The sequence below is a fragment of the Narcine bancroftii genome, chromosome 3, assembly GCF_036971445.1.
Source record: "Narcine bancroftii isolate sNarBan1 chromosome 3, sNarBan1.hap1, whole genome shotgun sequence".
NCBI lineage: Eukaryota > Metazoa > Chordata > Chondrichthyes > Torpediniformes > Narcinidae > Narcine > Narcine bancroftii.
The window spans coordinates 204,042,782-204,065,511 of NC_091471.1; the positions used below are offsets into that span (position 1 = coordinate 204,042,782).

The 22,730-nt window shown below is 37.3% G+C and overlaps 1 protein-coding gene across 4 annotated transcripts in view; it reads right to left on the bottom strand.

The window, feature by feature from the left end:
• Positions 1–22,730, bottom strand: part of ttc29 (tetratricopeptide repeat domain 29) — a 445,918-nt gene that overhangs the window by 23,410 nt on the left and 399,778 nt on the right. The window contains exons 12-14 of one of the 4 annotated variants that reach the window (XR_011354088.1): positions 15,609–15,772; positions 6,546–6,782; positions 4,877–4,953 (exon numbers count right to left, since the gene is read on the bottom strand). Coding sequence is in view for 1 of the 4 variants with exons in the window: in XM_069926383.1 (XP_069782484.1) it covers positions 15,696–15,772 (77 nt within the window). In the remaining 3 variants the exon portion in view is untranslated. Of the gene's footprint in view, positions 1–4,876; positions 4,954–6,545; positions 6,783–15,118; positions 15,773–22,730 lie in introns of those variants that run through there. The other 3 variants (XR_011354086.1, XR_011354087.1, XM_069926383.1) reach the window with 3 other exon arrangements.

Consider the following 22,730-nt stretch of genomic DNA (forward strand, 5'->3'; position numbering starts at 1 on the left):
GCCAGGCCCTTGGCAATTTACTTTATCTATGTATACCTCGATAGACTCTTCTCATCCTCTGCAGTTTGTTTTTTCCCCACTCAATTTTGTGTCATCAGCAAACTTACATGGACTACATTTGGTTCCCCTTTCCAAATCATTCATGTATATCATGTTCAGTTGTAGACCAAACACTAGCCCCTGTGGCACTCTGTGGAGAAATACTCATTTACCTCAACTCTCTGCCTTCTATTGGTTCATCAGTCCTCTATCCATGCTAATTCTTTACCCCAACTCCATGCATTCTTATCTAATATACTTTGAAGAAGGACTCAGGCCTGGACCTACATTGACCTGCTGAGTTCCTCCAGCATTTTTATGTTTTTACTACAATCACAGCATCTACAGACTTTCACGTTTTACTCTTATGAATTAGTCTTTTATGTGGCACCTTATCGAATGCCTTCTGGAAATACACATACACAACATCCACTTGTTTCCATCTATCCACCAGGTTTATTACATCCTCAAAGAGCTTCAGTAAATTTGTCAAACATGACTTTTTCCATCCTGAACTCATCTGTCCAAATGTCTCAGAATTTCTTCCTCAATGACAGTTTCAGGTATCTTCCGGACTACAGACTAGCCTTTAGTTACCTGCCTTTTGCCTTCATCCTTTCCAAACTGCAAATGAATTTTGGTAAATTATCACTATTTCTTTCAGTACCCTGGGATGCATTCTGTCAAGACCAGGGAACTTGTCTACCTTCAGGCCCACTTGTTTTCTCAGCACTAACTCTTTAGTGATTGTGATTGTATTGAGGTCTTCACCTCTCATTGCATCCATAACATCAGTCTCTGGCATGTTAGGCATAACCTCCACCATGAAGATCAACATAAAATAGTCATTCAAAGCCTCAGCTGCTCCTGCAGTATCCAATATTAATTATTTCTTCTCATCTTCTAAAAGACCTTTGTTTACTTTAGCCATCCTTTTGCATTTTATGTAAGTATAAAAGGTTTTACTACTTGCTTTCATATTTTGTGATAGCTTACTTCTGTAATCAATCGTTCCCTTCTTTATTGCTTGCTTAATGATTGCTTGTTACATTATAAACTTTTCCCAATCTCCCAGATACCTACATCTTTGAGATTTTGTACACATGAGCTTTTAGTTTGATGCGTTCCTTTATTATCTAAGGTTGCCTCTCCCCATGGTTAATGTTCTTGCTGTAAACTGAAATATCCTTTTGTTGGGCACTGTGAAAAATCTATTTGAAAGTCTTCCATTGTTCCTCAATCATCCCTACAACCTGCGTTCCCAGACTATGCCACCCCTCTCCTCCCTCATCCTATTTTAGTCTCCCTTGTTTAAGCTTAATATACTGGTTTTAGATCAAACTATTGCAGTCTCGATTTGTATGAGAAATTCTATAATTTTGAAAAGGTACCTAATTACGAGATCTTCAATTTGACCTGTCTCATTACACAGTAGCAGATATAAAATAGCACGTTCCCTTGCAGGTTCAGTACCATTCTGCCACAGATGCATTCTGTGAAGTCCTCTCAACCAATTGATCTGCTCAATCTTTGTGCAAGTTTAAAAACCCCATGGCAGCTGCCTTTCCATTCTTACATGAGCCACTATAATGTTATTGCTTGGTGACCTATTGACAACTCCCACTAGTTATCTTTTCTCTTTACTATTTCTAATCTCTACCCAGATGGAGTCAACATTCAGCTCCTTGGATCTTATAACATCTTTCACAATCACCCTGATTTCATCGTTAATTGAGAGGGCTATCCTACGTACCTTGCCTTCCCGAATCCTTCTGTATTACCTGATACCTTTAAATTATTAATTCCCAATCACCTCCACCCTGCAACCACATTTCTGTAATGGCCATCAAATCATACCTCTTTGTATCAATTTCAGCCACAAGTTCGCTAACTTTGTATGGAAAACTCTGGGGATTCAGATAAAGCACCCCATGCTCATTTCCTTTGGAATCTAGATATCTTTGCATCTTTTGAATTTGACATTATTGTACTCCAATCTTAGTTTTCTCTTTTCTAACTCTTGTTTTGGTCTCTGTATTGCTTCCCTCTTCTTTCTGTCTAGATTCCCCATCCCTCTGCTATATTACTTTTGGTCTCTGTATTGCTTCCCTCTTCTTTTTGTCTAGATTCCCTATCCCTCTGCTATATTACTTTTGGTCTCTGTATTGCTTCCCTCTTCTTTTTGTCTAGATTCCCCATCCCTCTAGAACATTAATCTAGGTCCTGCTCAGGTGTAGAATGTCCATTTTGTATGGATACCATCTCCCCCAGAGCCAGTTCTAACACCCCAGGAATCTGAAACCCTCCTCCTGCATCATGACTACCTTTTGAGGTCTTACTTTCTAGTTAATCTCCTAGCTCCCTAAATCTGTCTTTAATGACCTAATCCCACTTTTCTCCTATGTCGTTGGTACCTACATGCACCGTGACAACTGGTTGTTCACCCTCCCTTTTCAGAATGCCCTGCTGTCGTTCCTAGACATTTCTGACCCTTGCAACACACCATCTTGAAATTCCATTTGTGGCTACAGAAGCTCCTGTCTATTCCCTTACCATGGAATCTCCAACTACTATAGTTCTGCCATTCTTTTTCCTGTCCTTCTGTGCTGCAATCTTAGCTACTGCTATTTTCCACTGATTAACTATCTCTCCAATTGTATCCATAGTAGATATCTGTTTAGTAGGGAGATGACCACAGGGAGCTCCTGCACTACCTTCCTGTCACTGCTCTTCCTGTTGGCCTGTATATTAGAGGTGAAGATTGACACAAAACACTTGATCAAGACCTTAACTATTTCTGCATAACCCATTAATAATTTCCTCCTCATCTTCTAAGGGACCTACGATTACTTTAGCATCTCTTTTCCAATTTATATATCTATAAAAAACTTTTACTGTCCATGCAAGCTTATTTTCATAATCTATCTTTCCTTTTTTTATTGCTTTCTTGGTGTTTTTTTGTTGCCTTTTAAAGTTTTCACAATCTTCTAGATTCCAACTTCTCTTGTCCACTTTGTATGCAGTAACTTTAAATTTGGTCTTCCTTTATTTCCTTAGATATCCATGGGTGGTTGTCCCCACACTTCCTATGCTTTTTTTAATAACTGGATAATACTTTTATTGAACACTGTACAAATGATGCATTTGCATTATTGAAATTACATATTTTTGCAATACTGTAATCAAGAATATTAATATATGATTCATTTTTTTCCTCTTGTGCAAATTGTGTTAATTTCATTTAATACTTTTTGTTGTTCATGTGTTTTCTGAAAGCAGGAATTTTATTGCATCTGTACATTGTACAGATACTCTCATCTCATCTCCTAACTACACTTTACCTTCAGATACATTTCATCTTGATTTTCTATTTGTAATGGCTAGATAAATTGATTCTAAACATTATTCTTGAGTGCATTTCTTTTCAATATTTTGAATGATAAATTGCTGCATAATGGAAACTAGTTCTGTAAACTTGCCATTTTGTAATGAGACCCTCACAGCAAAGATGAGATTGTAAATTCTTAATTTAGTCTCACAGGTCCTCAGCCGATAATGCAGAAAAGCTCTTCTTTTCGATTATATTTTCTTCTCTATTTTCTGTTGTCACATTTTGCTATTTATCCATAGATATTGATATTTTCTGAGATTAATTTTAATATCCACATTCAGAATGCAAACGTACCAGAGGGTCATTATTCCTTCCTGCCAGTAATATAATACACTTCCATCAGTGTTTTTTAAAAAAGTTTATTTGTCACAAGATACTTAGTCGCATGAGAAGGGCTCTTCTGTTAAGCAGCCAACAGATTATCTCTTAGATTACACACATCCAGGTATAGATCACAATTTACAGTGTGTAGGATGAAAAATGAAAAGAAGATCACTCGGCTCCAAGCAGGTGCATCATGAGAGCACTGTATAGGGTTCATTCAGATTGCTTTGGGGAAGAAACTGTTGATTTATATTTTTGCACTCTTAAACCTTCTCTTCAATTGGAGGACAGAAAAGAAAGTGTGTTCGGCATGTGACAGACCTTTCAGCATGTTTCCTAAGCAGTGGGAGATATCAATGGAGTCCATGGATGGAAGAGAAGTTTTCACTATGTCATGATCTGCAATCACTACCTTCTGTAGCTTCTTGTGATATTGAGCAGAATAGCTCCCATACCATGCTATGATGTACACAATGAGTCTGCTTCCAATGGTGCACCAGTAGATCTCGTTGAGGGACAAGCTTTCATTGCTTTCTAGATCATTGTGCTGATGTGTTTGTCTCAGGCCAGGTCATGGAATATATTTATTCCTTTGAAGCAATCTACTTATTTTTTTACCTCAGTGCCATAAATGTGGAAGGGATATGGACTCTTTCCCTCTCTCTTGAAGTCACTGATCATCTCCTTTGTCTTATTGATATTGAGAGAAAGGTTTTGTCTTGGCATGATAACACTAGACTTTCAATCTCTTTCCTGTATTCTGACTCCTTGTTATTTGAAACCAGACCTACTAATGTGGTATTATCATTCAATTGGAAGATGGAGTCGGAACTGCATTTCTCTGTGCAGTCGTGGGTGTAGAGGGAGTATAGTAGGGGATTGATAGTGAGACCAATTATATATGGAGAATGTTTCCATTTTAAATGCAGGTTGAAGTTATGGTATTAATATATAAAATCACATAAATATATAGATGTATGATTTTAAACAGACTTAACATCTGCTTACCATGGTTCAGCTAGTGCCTATTTTTTAACCACGCTGTCTCCTGTTGCTCTTTTTGTTTTTTTGTTTGTTATAAGCATTTACATTATTTGCTCTTGGACTGATGCATTTGCTTACCTTTTTGTTTTCCTTCATCTTCTTTCCTTTTTCTTTATGTCTTTTTCACTTCCACCTTGGACCTGTCTGTATGCTTGCTACAAGAGAAACGATGGTAAATTCATGATTACTGAAAAATAATTACCCTGTGTATCTTACAGAGTCTCAACAGTCAAAGACATTGTTTTCTAACCACATCTATTTTTCTTCAAAAATCATGTAAAATAATAATAAGCACCTCTTCCAACATGTGTGTAGGATCCAAATGAAAATAGAAGTGAGCAGAGAACAGGAAAGAAGAACGTAATGCAAAAAAAGGAGCGAGAACCATTAACAACAAATTATTTTAAGAATGTCTACCTTGTCATATAAATAGTAGGAGTCAAACTTCCATATTTATGGTATGAATGTCCACTCCAAAGCATTGGAGGCTGAGGAACCACCTCAAGAAGTATGTAAGATGATTAGGAAAGAAACAGTAGATAGTCAGAGTCCTTCTCCATGGGTGAAAATGACAAATACTAGAGGCCATAGCTTTAAGGTGAGCAGGGGAAATATTTTGTGGAGACGGGCAGGTGTCTGAAATGTTGGAAGCAATTAAGATAGCAACATTTGAGAGGCACTTAGAGAGAGATTAGAAGAATTGAGAGATGTAGACTATGTGCTGCCAGGGGTGCAGTTTAAATTGGGATCATGGTCAGTACAAATATAATGGCCCATAAGGCCTATAATCTGTACTGTATTGTTCAATGTTCTAAAATTTGTTGTAGAAATTTTATCAGGTTCCAATTAAACAATAATAAAGAATATTCTTGGATGCCCACTTGTACACATGCTGCATGTTATCTGTATTTGGACTTTTGAATATAAAAAAACAAGCTGGTAAAACAATGTGCTTTATGAAAGGTAATCCCAAGGGCTTTCCAACAATGTAATTGTACAAATTGTGAGTCAGATTCCTGCTTGATTATGATTTATCTTTACCAGCTCTGAAGTTCATATATTTTAGAAACCTAGTTTTTGTACTGGCAAAATATACTTTGCCATAGCAAAAAAAGCTATTAGCACAGATATATTCCTATGTGACAGTATGCTATGCTATCAAGCCTATGTTCACAACAAGGATTATTTATAGCATATAAAACAAAATCATTTCTGGAACTGATCCAAAGGTCCATAACATGAAAAGTATTCTAATGGTTAAACATAAATTTAAATCAAGCAAGATGTAAAATTATGTGGCAATTGCACATGTTTGATGACTGTCTATTCTGATTTGAATGAGTGAATATTCTATAGTTATGTGGGTTTTATTAGAAATAGGCTCAGGGTCAGCAAATGTTTTAGTGCATCTGTGAATTAGAAACAAATCTGACAATACTTAGTGTGCTTTCAGCACTGGATGCCATGGTGATTGATGTTGTTGCTACCTATTCATGTTCAACCGAGCGGTAATGATATCTGCAGAGATCTAGTATAGATAGTTCCAGAGTAGGAAGTGCTGATTAAAGTTATAAATGGCACCCATGGTGTTGGAAGTTTACATTTTTATTGAAAAATATTTGGCCATGGAATGATGCACTTGATTCCCATCGATAAAATTTCCTCCTATCACACTGGCAAATATGAATGGTTAAACAGTTCTGGTTTAATTGTATATCCTTCCAAACCAGAAAATTGACAGTGTTACCTTGTGATTCCAGGTCATCTGCTGAGATAATTGTGTGCTGATGGTTTAGGTACTGTTCTTGGCAATGAATAACTTTAATGGGAATCAGAATATTGTTCTCTTTGTCCTCATTGGCAACATTTTAAGTTTAAATTGAAGATTGGATTTCTCCCTAGTGACTTAATAATGTTTAGTTGTTTCCAACCATTGGCTCCAGTTGCATTATTGGCAGAAAATGTGAGCTTTATCTTTGGAAGTCTAATGCAGAATTGGAAAATATTCAAATTATCAGCAAGCATACATTTCATACTGAAGTAGCAGTCAAATAACAGCTAGTGATTGACTGGAAAGATTGTGGGGATGAAAAGGCAGAAAAACTAGTAAACTTGTATGCTCAGAAAATGAATTTTCCCCCATCTTGTCAGGTTTTAATTTGCACAAATCGACAGGTGAAGGATGCTTCAAAAACACATGCAAACAGTATCACATTAAAGTTGTTTATGAAAGGATATTATTGCGATCACTATTTTGCTGTATCCATCATTACATGATTTCATGAGCTAATTCCAGAATACAGAAAATGGATTTCCATACAGGAGTCCAGTTAATAATGGCAGCCAAATTTTCAATAACATTGCATTATTTAAAATAGTGCCATTGCTGGATGCTTTGTCGTCCCTTATTCCTTGGATGGCCTATGCTAAAGTCTAATTGTCACAAGGCTAGAAGGGATTGGAAATAGTCTTTGAAAGATGCTGCTGTAATAGAATGCTGCCCTGGTCCACTGAACATACGTGTGCAACAATTAATGTTCAACAGACTTCCATGTAATTCTGAAACCTGATGAAGCTGTCTGATTTCCAACTGATCCTTCTCTCAAGAACATGTGTGAGGTGTTCCTTAAAATCTTGAAATGGCACTGTCTGAGGGAAGGGCTGAGAGTGGCTCAAGTTTGTGAACAATTGATGCTGCTGTGGCCAATGGATTTCCTCAGCACTGATTGAGATATATGCAGTTAACATTAAAGAAATATTTGGACAGGTATGTGAGAGGTATGAAGGGCTATGGACTGGGTGCAGGTCAATTGGACTAGGCAGAATAATAGTTTGGCATGGACTAGAAGGGGCAAAGGGCCAACAAGCTGGCCTGTTTTTTGTGCTGTGATCTAGGGTTATAACCCCTCTTCCATGATCCAATATACAATGTTATCTTTTAAGAATATCTGGCAAAGTTATGATGGGTATAAATAGAGTAAATGTAATAGGCTTTTTCCACTGAGATTAGGAGAAATAAAATCTAGAGGATGTGGGTTAAGGGTGAAGAGGAAAAGTTTAAAGGAAATGTTAGGGAGAACTTCACACAGAAAGTAGTGGGTGTGTGGAATGAGCAGTCAGCTGAATTGATAAACATAGGCTCAATTTTCACATTTAAGAAAAATGTGAACAGGTACATGGATGGGAGAGGCATGGAGGGATATGGCCTGGGTACAGGTCAGAGAGACTAGGCAGAATAATCAGTAGATTAGAGGGGAGGTCAAAGGGTCTATATCTGTGTGGTAGTGTTTTATGGTTCTCTGGTTCTAAAACAGATTTTCTCAGAAGGACCCAGATTCCAGAAGATATGATCACCCTAATCAACAACATATCGCCACCCAATGAGTAAAATCTTCTTACATAATCCAACTTCTAAACAATATTCCCATAATGTAATTTAAAAACTAATAATGGTCTGTTAAATAAACCTTTTATGAATAATTAAAGGAACAAGAAAAAGTATACAATGAGGAAAAATTATCCGAATCCTTTCAATGAATGAGGAATTTTGCCTTAAAGAATGTGTACTGATTGCTTCTGTGAAAGAGTCGGAAAATTCACTCTACAATTCATAAATCTCATGACCATCTCCAAAGCTCTCCAGTGTGCTGAGAAATAAATGTATATCCATTGGGACTGAAAGCAACTGTATACCAGGTAGGTACAGAGAGGTCATGTAGTGTCCTGACTGAAACAGAATTCAGCCTTTTGAATTTTTCAGTCAAGGGTTAAAATATGTTTGAAGCTCTCTCTAAACATCAGCATTGAGTTGATCAGCTTTCTACCCAAATTTGTATTCAAATCATCTGGAACATTACTTGACCCTCCTCATCAAATCCCATCAGCATCACGTGCTCATTGCAACAATGACTATCAGATATCTTGGATCAGATTGAAATATTTAAGCCCAACTTCCAATTCTTTTTCTTTCTATTCCTCATTTATAATTATGCCTCCAAGTTTCTTCTATTCAAATGTTTTCGTTGATCAGCGGAGGCTGATTTTGAGTAGGAAGAGAAGAAACAATTAGATTGGATATATTTCGATTTGCTTGAAGATAAAAAAAATTGGTAGCAATGAAAATTAATATCTGGTGCCGATAAATTAATGCAACATCTATTTGCCATATTGTGATTTCATAGTTTTGGAGTTCATAATTGTTTTCACCAAAAGCTGTTGTTAGAAGACAAAAGTTATAGATAGTAAGATAGGTTGAGGCATGTGTGTTTGCTAATATTTTTTTCAGAACTTTGTGAAGTTGCATGGATTTTAAATGCTGTTTTACAAGCTATGCCAGCATCGATTCACTTAACAAAACTAGTATTAAACAATGCCTTTCTGTATGCTGGGATGGTAAATGAAAACTTACATAGTCTGTGTAATGCTGGTTGGGATTTAAAGATAGCACTAGGTAATATAAAACACAACGCGATGTAAATACTGTAGTACATCAGGCAGAATCTACAGAGTAACAGAGTAAATGACGCAGGTTAATGGACCTTCAAGCTCTTTGTTGCCCTGATGAACTGACCCTATGCATAGCTGTGACCAAGATGAGGAGCACCCAATCCAAGGTGAATCTACACAAGGTCTACAAGATTATGAGAGGCATAGATAGGGTGGTCAGCCAGAGCCTGTTTCCCAGGGCAGGAATAGCAAATACAATCTAGCAAATAGCAAATAGCAAATCCTGCACATATGTATAAAGTGAAGGGAGGGAAGTTTATGGGAGACATTGGGGTAAGTTTTTTTTTTACACAGAGTTGTGGGTGCCTGGAATGCCTTGCCAGGGATAGTGGTGGAGAATGAAACATTAGGGGCATTTAAGAGACAGTTAGACAGGCACATGAATTAAAGAAAAACAGAGGCTAATGGGGTAGGGAGGATTTAGTACTTTTTAAAAAAGGAAAATATGGGTCAGCCACATAGAGGGCTGAAGGGTCTGTACTGTGCTGTGGTATTCTATGTTCTAAGGAAGTGGGACCAGACAACATATATGGTCAGGTAATGAAGGACAGAACAGATCAACTGTCGAAGGTCTTCACGGATCATCTTCAACACATCACTGCAGCAGTCCATCGTCCCCGTAGGTTTCAAGGCAGCCATCATCATCCCAGTACCAAAGTGGATGACAGCAACAGGCTTCAATGACTACCACTCCATGGCACTGACCTACACCATCATGAAATGCTTTGAGCATCTGTTGATGGAACACTTCAAAGCACACATTTCAGAGACACTGGACCTTGACCCTCCATTCTGTCCTAACCCACCTGAAGAATGATGCCTCATACACCAAGCTGCTGTTCATTAACTTCAGTCTGGCATTTTATACGATCATTCCCCAGAGGCTGGTGGAGAAGTTTTCCTTAGTGGGGCTCAACACCCCTCTTTGTAACTGGATTCTGGACTTTTTAACAAAAAGACCAGTCTGTCTGGGTCAGCAACAGACCATTGAGTACTGTCACACTGAGCACAGGAGCACCTCAGGACTGTGTAATCAGTCGCTCCTATTCACACAACTGACTCACGACAGCAATGCCAGATCCTGCTCCAACAAGATAATCAAGTTTGCAGATGACACAATAATAGTTGGCCTCATTAGGAACAATAATGTTGCACTACAGAAAAGAGGTGGAAGATCTCCTGATATGGTGTGAGAATAACAGCCTGAGCCTCAACATGGACAAGATAAAAGAGATGATCGTGGACTTCAGGAGGACCAGGAACATCCACTACACAATAATAACTCATTAATGGAGAGAATAGAGAGCACTAAGTTCCTTAAGAAGTCATCTATCCAAGACACACAACATCTCCTCACTTGTCAGGCACAACAGCATAGCTTGAGAAGACAGCAGGCAAGGCTACCGGCCACCATTCTGTCAACATTCTTTCAAAGTCCTATGGAGAGCATCCTGGCCAGTTGCATCACAGTGTAGTATGGTTGCTGCAGAGAAATGGATTGGAGGTCAATCCACAGGACCATGAGAGTGGCAGGGAGGATTACTAGGGTCTCCCTCCCCCCACCCCCCACCATCAATGTTATCTATTGGGATCGTTATCTGAAGAGGGCATGCAAAATCATTGAGGACCCCTACCACCCTGCACACAGCATCTTTCAGCTGCTTCCATTGGGAAAGAGATACAGGAGTATTAGAGTCAGAACCACAAGGCTGAAACTGCTTCTTCCCACAGGCAGATTGACTGCTGAACAACTGAATGAACTGCTCATACTAACCCTCCAAGACTCTACTATTTCTTAACTAATTTTTTGTGTGTGTATGTATATACTGCTCATATATCGCTCATCTAGATATGTGTTATGTCTCCTTGTTTTTGCACTGAGGACTGGAGAACACTTTCGTTGGGTTGTACTTGTGCAATTGGGTGACAATAAGCTTGAACTTGAACTCATAGGATGTAGTTCTAGCATTCTGAGATGTGGGTTTGAATCACTATAGCAGCTGTGGAAACAAAAATAAAATTATTCTACTATCAGGCTTCTTTTTAAAATGGTGATCTTGAATCATCAGATTGTCCTAAAAATGCAACTTGTTCTCTGATTTCCTTAAGGAAAAGAAATCTGATATCTTTTCCTTGTCCTAATCTGGTTGATTCTTAACTGCCTTTTGTAATGGGCTGGTAATACATCAGGGATGGAAAATAAATGGTGGGCTTATCACCAATGCCCGCACCTTGTGGATAAATTAAAAATTCCTGAATATGTAAGTATAACCCCTGTATTACACTGGTGTGTGCAATAATAAATAATATACACATTAATAAAGGTAGGTATTAACAGTTCAAGCTGGGAATTCAACTGTTGAAAATTGCAGGGGGAATCTTGCCCACTTGGCAAAAACTGGGCAGGCAATGGGAATCAGCCAATGACAGGGAGGGCTCCTGTTATCTTTCATTTTTTAACTTGAACCATTTCTTCAGTGTGATAAGTGGAGCAACTGCTCTGGGTTCTCTAAATTTGGATACTGGATTCTGATAATGTTTTTGGAACCTGTCTCTGAGTTATCAGGAGTCCTGCATTATGCGGGTCTATGAAGTGCACACAAAATTTGGAAATGTATTCCCTGGCTCAATAATAGGGTCTGACTGCACTTCCATTACCCAAGGTTAAATTTGGGCTGTTGCTTCTGGAGATATTACAAGAAGACTGAGAACATGCTCTATTGGATGTAGTCGAGCTCTCTGTGATGACTTCCTGCAATACCTTGAGTCAATATGGGCGCACCAAAGCAAGTAACAAAATAAAAGCAGATTGAGAAGTTCCAATAGATTATTCAGACACGGAAAATCCTCAGTGGTGCCCTTCCATCAACTTGTATTCTGGTTGATTACACAAGATTTTCAGAGCAAATAATTTTGCATTTCTCACCAGCTCACAATTGAATTGAAAGCATGGAAATCAATGAGAGATGGAACTGAAAAATCAATCCATCTTGATGAGTCCATCAAAATAAATTCCAACCTTAATACATGGCTGCAAGGTGTTGAATGAGAATTAATTGATAAATATGAAGATAATCCAAAAATAACCATGGACCTTCAATGGTATTTTAAGTAGGATTGGCTGTAGTTAACTTTCATTGAGTGAAATGACCACTTAAGAAGTAAGTGATATCCCTGACAGAAATAATCTAATCTTGAGTGAAAATTCATCAAACTTACTACATTGAAGGAAAAAATTTAGCCTATGCACTTGCTGGTCAAAAGCAAGCAACTCAGTCAAATCTCACTGTCTCGCACTGAGTCTGTAGGTTTGTTGATCATAGCTCTTCAAGTGCAACTTTTAATACTTATCAAAGATGATTAGGGTTTCTGCCTTAAGTACCTTTAAAAGACATAAAATTCCAGAGCCCTGCCATCTTCTAAGTGATATTTTTTTCTCCATAGTTCTTACAATCGGACTAATTATACCCCTCCGCACCACATTTTGCTGAGAAAAAATGTCCTCTCTTCCTTCCCATTTACTGTATCTTGGCCCCTCATAATTTTATTCATCTCATTTAAGAATATTCTCAAGAACTACTTTGTAAAAAAAACCCCAGCCTATCCAAACCTTCCTAATAGCTTAATATTTCCGGTTATCCACATCCTTGTCAATTTCTTCTGCACACTCTCCAATGCAAGCACACTTTTTTATGTCAAATAATGACCACCACTAATTCCACTACTCAAACTGTATTATATACAGTTCTAGCATATCCTCCCTGTTCTTAAACTCTATGTCTTGGCAAATAAAGCATTCCAAATGAGTTTTTAATAACCTTATCATCTATCCTGTTGCTTTAAATAATCTGGATATATTCTCGGAAGTCCCTCCGTTTCTCCATACCTCTTGATATCCTCTTGGTTATTGTGCATTCCCTTGTCTTATTTCATCTTCCTAATACTACATCTCTTATTTCTCTGGAGTGTGGTCTCTTTGTCACTTCTCAGTCATACTTCCCTGTCCATTGGTATCTTCCAGCAATCTGAAGTTGGCAATAACACATCTCCAATTTATTACTAGATTGACCCGCATAATGATGAAGGCAGGTATACCTTGTGCAATGGCAGCATATTTCCTGACAGGAAAAGGTATGACTTAGAAATTCATCCTCTACTGTAAGTCAATGAAATTAATTTCAAAGGCTGGGCAATGTACTGATGGTACTGTAATGCCTGCTTCTTGCTACCTATGAGAATGAACTTCCAGGCAAGTGAATCTTAACTCACAGGTATGTACCTGAAAAGGGCAAATATAAAACGAAACAAGATAATTTTGTTCCAACTCTATATTTCAAAAGCACAGTATAGCAATATGAAGCAGTGGACAATCAAAAATATAGTAGGATGTGAGAATGTAATATAAAATCCTATCCCATCCTAATCAACATAGCACTGTGGAAATTTAGCAGCTGAACCTGCCTCATCCTTATTTGGTCTCCATTCTTTTGAACTTTCTTTTGCCAACAGTAAATGAATCTTGAATACTTCCGTTAACTCAATATTTAAAAACAAATTTCCAATTTCCTTTGCATGAAATCTTTATCTCAATTTCCAAAATGGGCTGGTGCTAATTTTAGGATTATGTCAATTTTTTCTGGATTCCCTTGATGTTCTGTCAAAAAGATGCACTAAAGAATCCAGCCAGACTCATTTGAAATACATATGTATAATATTGAAATATTGTGTTCCCAGATTCACTTGTTTAATAATTTTCTCCATCCCATGATAAAATGCTTTGGCTGAACATGGTACAGACACTTGCTGCATGGATGATCAGGACAATTAGAAACATGGACTTGTAATTACTGTTTTGGGCCAACAACGTGGAGGGTGACTTCATTCCACGATGTGAAATTAAATTTAAAAATCTGGTTGTTGTGAGCTAGCATTAGAAAATTATATTGTTCATTGTTTAATTGTTATAAAGATACAATTGATCCACCACTGGAATCCGTTACTTACTAATTTATCTGGCTTATAATTGACTCCAAACCTACGCAATGCACTTAAGAAGGGCAATTGTAGAGAAACAGGATATGGCCAAGCCCAATGCCTGGTGATAGGGCAAGAACAAATGAAGGAAAACACAACATACAAAAGCACCTACATAAGTAATAACAATACTGGGACAAATCTTTTATTGAGATGCAGAGACTCTACCATGGAAAAGGACCACGGTATGGAACACCATCACTTGCAAGATCTTCTCCAAGGAGCTTCCCATTTTGACTTGGACATATATTTGGCATTCCTTCACTGTCCCTAGGTCTAAATTCTGGAACACCATCCCCAACAACACTATGGGAGTAGCTTCAGTTGAAGGACTGTAGTGGTTGATGAAGGCATTACTACCTTCTCAAGGGCAATGAAGGATGGGCAATTTCTGTTGGCCTAATCCTTAATGTCTGGATCCCAAAAAATTAATTAATAAATAAAAAGTTAATAATTACACTTCATTAATGCTGAACAAGTTAATCTACTGTGGCAATTTTGCGGATCAGCTGAGGTCGTGTGTTTTGAGCGGGTAGATGAGACCTCTATATAACAATTGCCCTTTTTAAAAAATAAGTACAAATTATTCACATATCCGCATCGAAGACAAACACGTCTAAATACATAAAAGGCTAAAAAGTGGATATTGTTCAAAATTTTTAAAATTCATTCTATTAAAAGCCTTAAACTCTTTTTCAAAGTGTACTTTATTGTTTAAGGCATCAGCTGATTAATAAACAATGAAGCATTTCAAATTATAAACTGATTTGAAAATGAGCACTTTAATGCTTATGGATAATTACATATAGAAAGCGAGCCATATATAACATGCTCTGACAGGGTAAGAACAAATATAATTTATTTTTTGATAAATAGTCAAGGAAGTACAGATTGCTAAACTGTTCATTAACTTTGGTTATATCATCAAGAATCCATCTGTTAAAAATAGGTGCTCACTATTTGATGTAAACCCAAGGTGAAATTATTTCAGAGAAATCCACTTACATGGTATGGTTGACAATACTGAGCAATGATAAATTTAGTAGCTACATAAGGAAATAATTGATATTGATTATGAAATATTTCCATCAATATTCTCTACAAGTTACAGTAACAAAAATAAGCAAAAATTAGTGGACGACCATGTTAAAACAAGCACATTTAACAATCACTTTCTGAGCTGTGTAAGGTGAAAAATTTAGAATATAAAGTAAAACTTGGCCACAATCAACAAATCAAGCAGATCACAATGAAAAAAAATCATGATTACCTGCCTTTTACATTAAACTGATATCATGAATTCAGATCAGAATAAGTTCCATTGTTAGGAAGTATATTTTTCCAGCATTTGCTTTACTTAATCCACAGTTTTATCAAAAGCTGTCTTAGCTTCCATAGTTGGTTGTCTGCCAAATGGTCTTCCTGCCACACCATCTATTGGGAGAATCAATAAAGGTTAGAATAGCTTCATAACATTAACCAATGTTACATTGTCAAAGATGAACATGGTACATACATCTTTTCCCCCAAAAAACTGGTGATTCTAGGTCTGAGTGGAGGTAAAATCTAAATACAAACCACCTGGATTTAATGCAGGCAAGATGGATGGAGTTTGCAACAACCATACTTGCCACATAACTACTCTCATATTTCTGATTTTGTCTTCTAATCATTACTGGAGAGCTATATAAACTTGAGTTCAAAGTTGTGCAGATAGAACTGAGTTTTCTGAAAACTGTTCCTCTCTCCTTTCAATCTGTAATTGCCTACACTGATTGTCTACTGTGCTGTGAGTGGACTCATGCCACTGTGAAGCTGCAGCTTCTGCTCATCAGATTGGCAGAAACTCCAGTGTATATCTCCACTGAAAATTATGTAAAAGGCTACAATAAGTAATGATGTTTCAAACTGTGCTGGAGAATAAAAACTGAGAGTGGCAGAAACAGAGACTAACACATCAATACCACAATGGAAATATTTTTACCCATTGTCTCCTTCCTGATCTGCAGTAGCATTTGCTTTTTTTTTGTGAATGAAAAATATTGGTCATAAGTCACACTTTTAACAGGTAATTGTGGGAATGACTGCTGAACACTGGACACAAGGGAAATCATCAGACATGTTACTTCAAATGAATGAATTGTGATTTTCCTTTAACAAATTCAAATGACATTCCTTGATTAAACTGTTCAAGTTTAAATAATAAATCTCTGATCCATTACAGAGTGGGCACAACTCAATCCAATGTAACATTATCTGAGTGGGTAAGTCAGTCAGGTAAGTGTGGAAGCTGGTGAAGATGAAAAAGAAAACGTGCTTTGGTATTTTCAACACCAGGGTTAATCTATTTAGAAGTGCAGAGACAGCAGATTTCAAACTGCATGTGGAATTGAACACTGATGATCTTGGTTATTTGTCCACAGTGAGAAAGAGGCGGGTCATGGAGTAAGACCGCAGAGAAACAGGCCTATTTGCACATCTTGTCCATCTTGACCGAGATGCCTCTAACATTAATCACATTTTCAGGTACTTGGCCAATATCCCTCTATTCCTTTCTGTCCAAATGCTTTTTAAACACTATGACTGTACCCACCTCCTCTGACACAGTTCTATTTGACCTCTGATCTTAATATGAAAAACTTGCCCCTCAGATCTTCTTTAACCTTGCACTTACATCCTCTTATCATAGATTCCCTTATTCTTGGAAAAAGACTGACAATCTACTTTATCTATGTCCTTATAATTTTATAAATGTCTATAAGGTCATCCTCTCCCTCCTGTGGTCCAGTGGGAACATTCACAGCCAATCTAATTGCTCCTTGTAATTGGAGCTTTCCACTCCAGGCAACATCCTGGTGAATTTCTTCCACACGTTCTCTAGCACTACAAGCGGAGATAAAGAAGTAGGGTAATTCCATCAGTGTAATAATTTTTAAGGACGTGCTCTGTTCTTGCTGCTGCCACCAGGAAAGAGGTATAGGTGCCACAAGACTTGCCCTATCAGGTTCAAGACCCCTCCACCATCAGACTCTTCAACAACAAACTCAATCAGAGGCTCATTTAAGGACACTTACTTTGCACATTATTATTATTGAACATTTATTTTTTGTATTGCACAGTTTATTTGTACAGTAAAATCCCTATTAACTGGAATTTAAACAACCGGCAGCCTCAAGCAACCGGCAAAAAATAATACAGAAGTTTAAAATTGATGCACCTTGACATTAGTTCTCCATTCACACAACACACAGTCTCAAGCAGCTGGGAAATTCATTTATCTGGCTTTACAAGTCTCTGTAGATGCTGGATACCGGGGATTTTCCTGTATTTCCTTCTTGTTTGCATTTCTCTTTTGTGTATGTGTTTTTTCTTGAGTACAGTTTTATTTTGCACTACCGATAAGTAGAAATTCTGGCTAGCCCGCAGGAAAAATAATCTCAGGGTTGTATGTGATGTCATGTACTCAGTTAATGAATCTGAACTTTGAACTATTGAACATTGAACATTTTTCTTTTGCCATCATGAAAAAGCAGTTGAGACCAATTGCTTGGAATTCCTGCAAGATCTGGAATTACAGAAAAATTCATGTGCACTGAGAAATTAGGTAAGTAGGAAGTGCCTCAGCCCACTTGAATTCAAAGTCAGGATTTCCAAGTTTGAGGTGGAGCTGAAAAAAAAATTCAGACCACAAGGAAATCTGCAATTTTCCAGACATATTATATTTCAGGTGATATCCACCCTGCAGCTTCAGCATCCGGGATAGTAAGTGGTGGCCATCTGGAAGATGGTACAACTGCAAAATTTGCAACTGCAAAATTTTCAGACTGTTTGTGAATCTGCAAACTGCTATTTCAGTATTACAGACTATTGATTTAATCATACTTTAAAGGGGTGAAATATAGAATAATAGAGCAAAGTTCTGCATAGGAACAACAGAGAAAGTTAGAAATGTTATGGTATTGAGTAATTCTATAATTGAGGAGCAACAGGTTTTTCTGTATCTTCACATCATATGTGGGATGTCTGATAACATGGCCAGAGACAATGTGGGAAGGGTGCAGACCACTCTAAGAGTAGGAGAGGACCCAGAAATAATGATTTACTTTGGAACCAATGACATAACAAAGAAAAAAGTCAAAACTGGTGTTTTGGGGTAGGTGAGGGAGTTTCAAATTTGAAAACTGAAGGTTTTGAATTTAATCCTGTCATGTGTCAGTGAGAATAAAAGTAGAAAAATTGTGAGGATGAATGCATGATAAAACATTGCAAGGTTAGGCTTCAGATTTTGGGGGTATCAGGACTAAGGCACAAGTAATCTGTTCAAGATGGATGGGTTGTATCTTGACAACATTGCGATCGATGTATTGGAAAGCTTCATGAGGATAGGTGGCGAGAGTTTAAATTGCATTGGGAGAGGAATGAGTTGGGAACATTAAATAATAATAGAGGAAATTGTACTGTATTTGATGGAAGAAGACTAAGAAAGATTTCAAGAACTACAAAAGAGGGGTTATTATTAAAATGTAGAAAATACAGTGAATAAGTTGGTGGTCTGTAGTACGCAATGTATGGAGTTAGGACTTGTGATAACTGAAACATACAGAAAAATGTTCAGAGAGTAGGTACAATCTGGAATTCACTTCATGTATGTGTAATGAGAACAGAACCCTATCAATGTCTTCAAAGGAAAATGGATAATCATTTGAAAGAGAATAATTTACAAGGCTATGGAGAATGGGGTTGGCTGGATTGCTCTATTATGGGCCAATATTAGTTTGAAGGGCTGAATGGCTTCCTTCAGCGGTGTGCCAATTTTTTCATAATATTATTTCTGATTAATGCTTTAATTACAATTTATTCTGATAGATATCAATTCGGCAGCAGAAACTTCCTACCAATCCCAATGTTCCATCTTCCTTTAGCTCGGAGAATGTTCCAAATGGTCCCCAATTGTTTCCTGCCACCAAAATGCCACTCTGGCTCCAAACCAATTATTGGTCAGGACTTTGAAATAAGAATTCAAAGGGGGCCTTTTTATTCAGATTGACAGCATATCCGCAGCCTTGACTTGGCTGGGCTTGTTGATTTTTACCAGGTACCCCAGCATCAGCCTACTTTACTTATAACATTTTTCCCCTGTAAAATTCAAGGTCACTGTTTTTAAAATGTAATGACATGTTATAAAAGAGGTATTTTGGAGACAAACAGAAATATGGTTTCTCGCTGAATGTTTTAGGCATTATGTTTAATATAACACACACAGATATAGATATATGCAAATAATATTTTAACTAAAACATTGGAATTAAATATTACAAATGAGATTTATAAAGTAAAGAGTATTCCAAATTCCACTCAACTTCTCCCTTCAGGGCCTAAGGCAGCATTTATTTGGTTTCTACTGTATCCTGCCTCAGGCACTGCATGGTGAAATCCAATCTCACATTTCCCACAGGGAGAAAGTGGCTAATAAGTGGGTTAAGCTGTACTCCCATTCATCAATGTACTTGCGAACTGCATCTCAACAGAAACCTTTACTTGCTAAAAGCCTAAAAATAAAACAGGACACAAAAGCAAGCTCATCGGCTTTATAAAGGAATGTATCCAAATCATTCTTATTATCATAGCAAATACTGCAAAGCAATATAAAAATTTCAAGTAAAAATGGTTTATTTGTAAAATATGTCTGAATTAATACACTTAAAATAACTATTGAAGGACACACACTTTCTTGATGCGAATTTAATAAATCGATCTGAAGCAGCAAAACTGCTTTGGTGCAAAGTGTTGATATAATTTACAAAGTCTTCAAGATCTACTACTTTTCATTTACTTCACACTTATGGTATAACATAAGACAGCAAAAATGTGCTAAATACATAAAATATCACAAAGATACAAGTGGCAAATAGCATGTTTTCTTCATGCAGCATCACACAGCATCACATAGAAACTTTTACACAGCCACTGAGAAGCAGAAAATCTTCGCAAATTTCTGCTCCATTGGTAGTGTAAAAACGTCATGATGGAATTTATCTGTTAAAATCCATCCCGTAATTTTTCCACCAAGACCCCTACACATTTTTACGGAGCAGCTCCAGTCTAAATTGACCGCAGGCACTCCATAAGAAACTAGGCTAATGAACGTCACATTCCTTGTGATGCACTCTGACGCATTCAGCTTGCGATGGCAACATGAGACTTCTAAATCTGTGGCATACCGAGGACACATTCAACTTACATGCAGCAGGCAACCATGATGGCTATGTCAAAGTGCTGGACTGCCTCCAGCAGGTTCAGGATCGCCTCTGCATCCGTGCAGAGGAAGAAATTGACCTGCAACTTTTGGTCACGGGATAGTGACATCAATGACAATATTCATGTGGTTACAATGTGCATCAGACATATATTGCACATCCGTGTCGATGTTCGCGCTCCAATAAACTCCACACCACAGGAAAGCAGTGTAAAAGTGCTTCTTGTGTAAAAGACCACTCCGGAAGTAAGTATTCAACTTTTTAAACGGAATATTTCCTTTATTTCTGTGTAAAAATTGCTATTGATGCATCTGCTCTTTAGTAGCAACCATGTCTGCCTACTGTGACAGATTATGTTATATTTTATATTGTATATAGATATGTTTTATAGGAGATAAATTGTGGCAGGTTTTTTGTTAAAGTGTAGGTCACATAGAAACACTTCAAAACAGATCTCATTTAAAATGCCAGAGCTCTGCTCAAGCCAGACAGTCCAGGCTCTGAGTGCCTTTGCAAAAACTTTGAAGAATGCCTATAGAGACTTCACAAGTACGTGTTAATAGAACATGCTGTGGAGAAATGAATTATTGTTTTGAAAAGCAACAGATGAACAAACTCGGAAGATTAGGTCTAGAGCTGCAGTCTGAGTGCAGTTGGCTGTTCTAAGAGGGTCATGTGGTTTTCTCTGAGTGAGAGAGAGAGAGAGAGAGAGAGAGAGAGAGAGAGAATTCTGTTCTACAGTTCAGCAGCAGCTGGGACTGGCAAGCTTGTGGAAATACTCAATTTTGAAGATGGGTTGTGAGTTCTTAGTTCAGCCTGGTCAAAGCCCTTGTGGTCCATACAAGAGGAGATGGTTGGCTGCATAATATTTCACCTGAAACAAGGGAAACATAAAGGAACTCTGTGGTGACCTGAAAGAAAGAGGTTATCATTTGGCAAGTTTCTTTGGCAAGACAATGAAGTGGCTGATTGGAAGAAATCAGTTTGTTCCTTTGAGCAACAAATCTCTCTCTGAAAACTGACAAGAATCTTCCTGAGCAGTAACCATTTACCTTTCAAGCACCAAAGCCTGATGAAGATTCATAAATGTAAAATTCTGTGCACAGTATAAGAATTGCCTGCAACTAGTGAACTTGGAGGAGTGAGAAGTGAGATTAGACTGTGAATTAAATAACTTTTCTAAACTTATACACACATTACATACACATGTGCTTAGTATTAGAAGGGGGTTAAGTTAGGTTAAGTTAATAGTAATAAGTTAAAGTTTGATCCTGTTTCGTGTTTAAAGATAATTAAAAGCAACTTTTGTTTAAGTAACCATTTGTCTTGGTGAATTTCAATTGCTGCTGGGTTTTGGGGTCCTCTGGGCCCATAACAATACAAATAAGGAGACATCTAAATCCATCTTCACTGAAACAAATTTCACAAGCTATTAAGTTGTAAGAATGTAATGTTTCTTGTATTCATATAAATTATACTCATTACACATGACTAACGAATGAGTTTCACCTAAATTAAAGTTATGAAGACTTTAATGGTCAATTTTTTCTAAGTATTTATTGTATGCACCAATTACTCTTTGACTTCAGATTTTTCATAAAAATACTAAATTAGAAGTGGATAAATTCTAAAGTCATGATTTGCTAAATATTCCACATAGTCATTATAATATTATAATACCACATTTTGTGGTACAAAGAATTACATGGACGCTGAATTCCGGGAAACTATTCTCAAATTTCCGGAACACAGTCTGTGTATAAAGATCTAAACAGAAATGAGGGATCATTCCCATTCCAAAATTTAACCTCATAGATGCCCAGTAAATTTTCCAGAATGCCTGCTGTCTAAAGTTAGGCATTCCGGAAACAACAGGCTAATGAATAGCATGTATTTGCAAGTTCTGTCTCTTTAATGACTGCACTTCCGGTATGCTGTCTAAACTTGCGTAAGGAAACAGAGATTTCAAGTTTTGGTCGTTCATGTGTGAACGGCCCCTCTAGAAGTTAGGAAGACATTTTTGAATGGAAAAAAAAATGTAAATTCTATGTAAAAAAACATAACTGATAACACTTCAAGAATTAACTCATCAGAATAATGTTATGCATCAAAGGCACTGCTTGTAGCTTAGATCC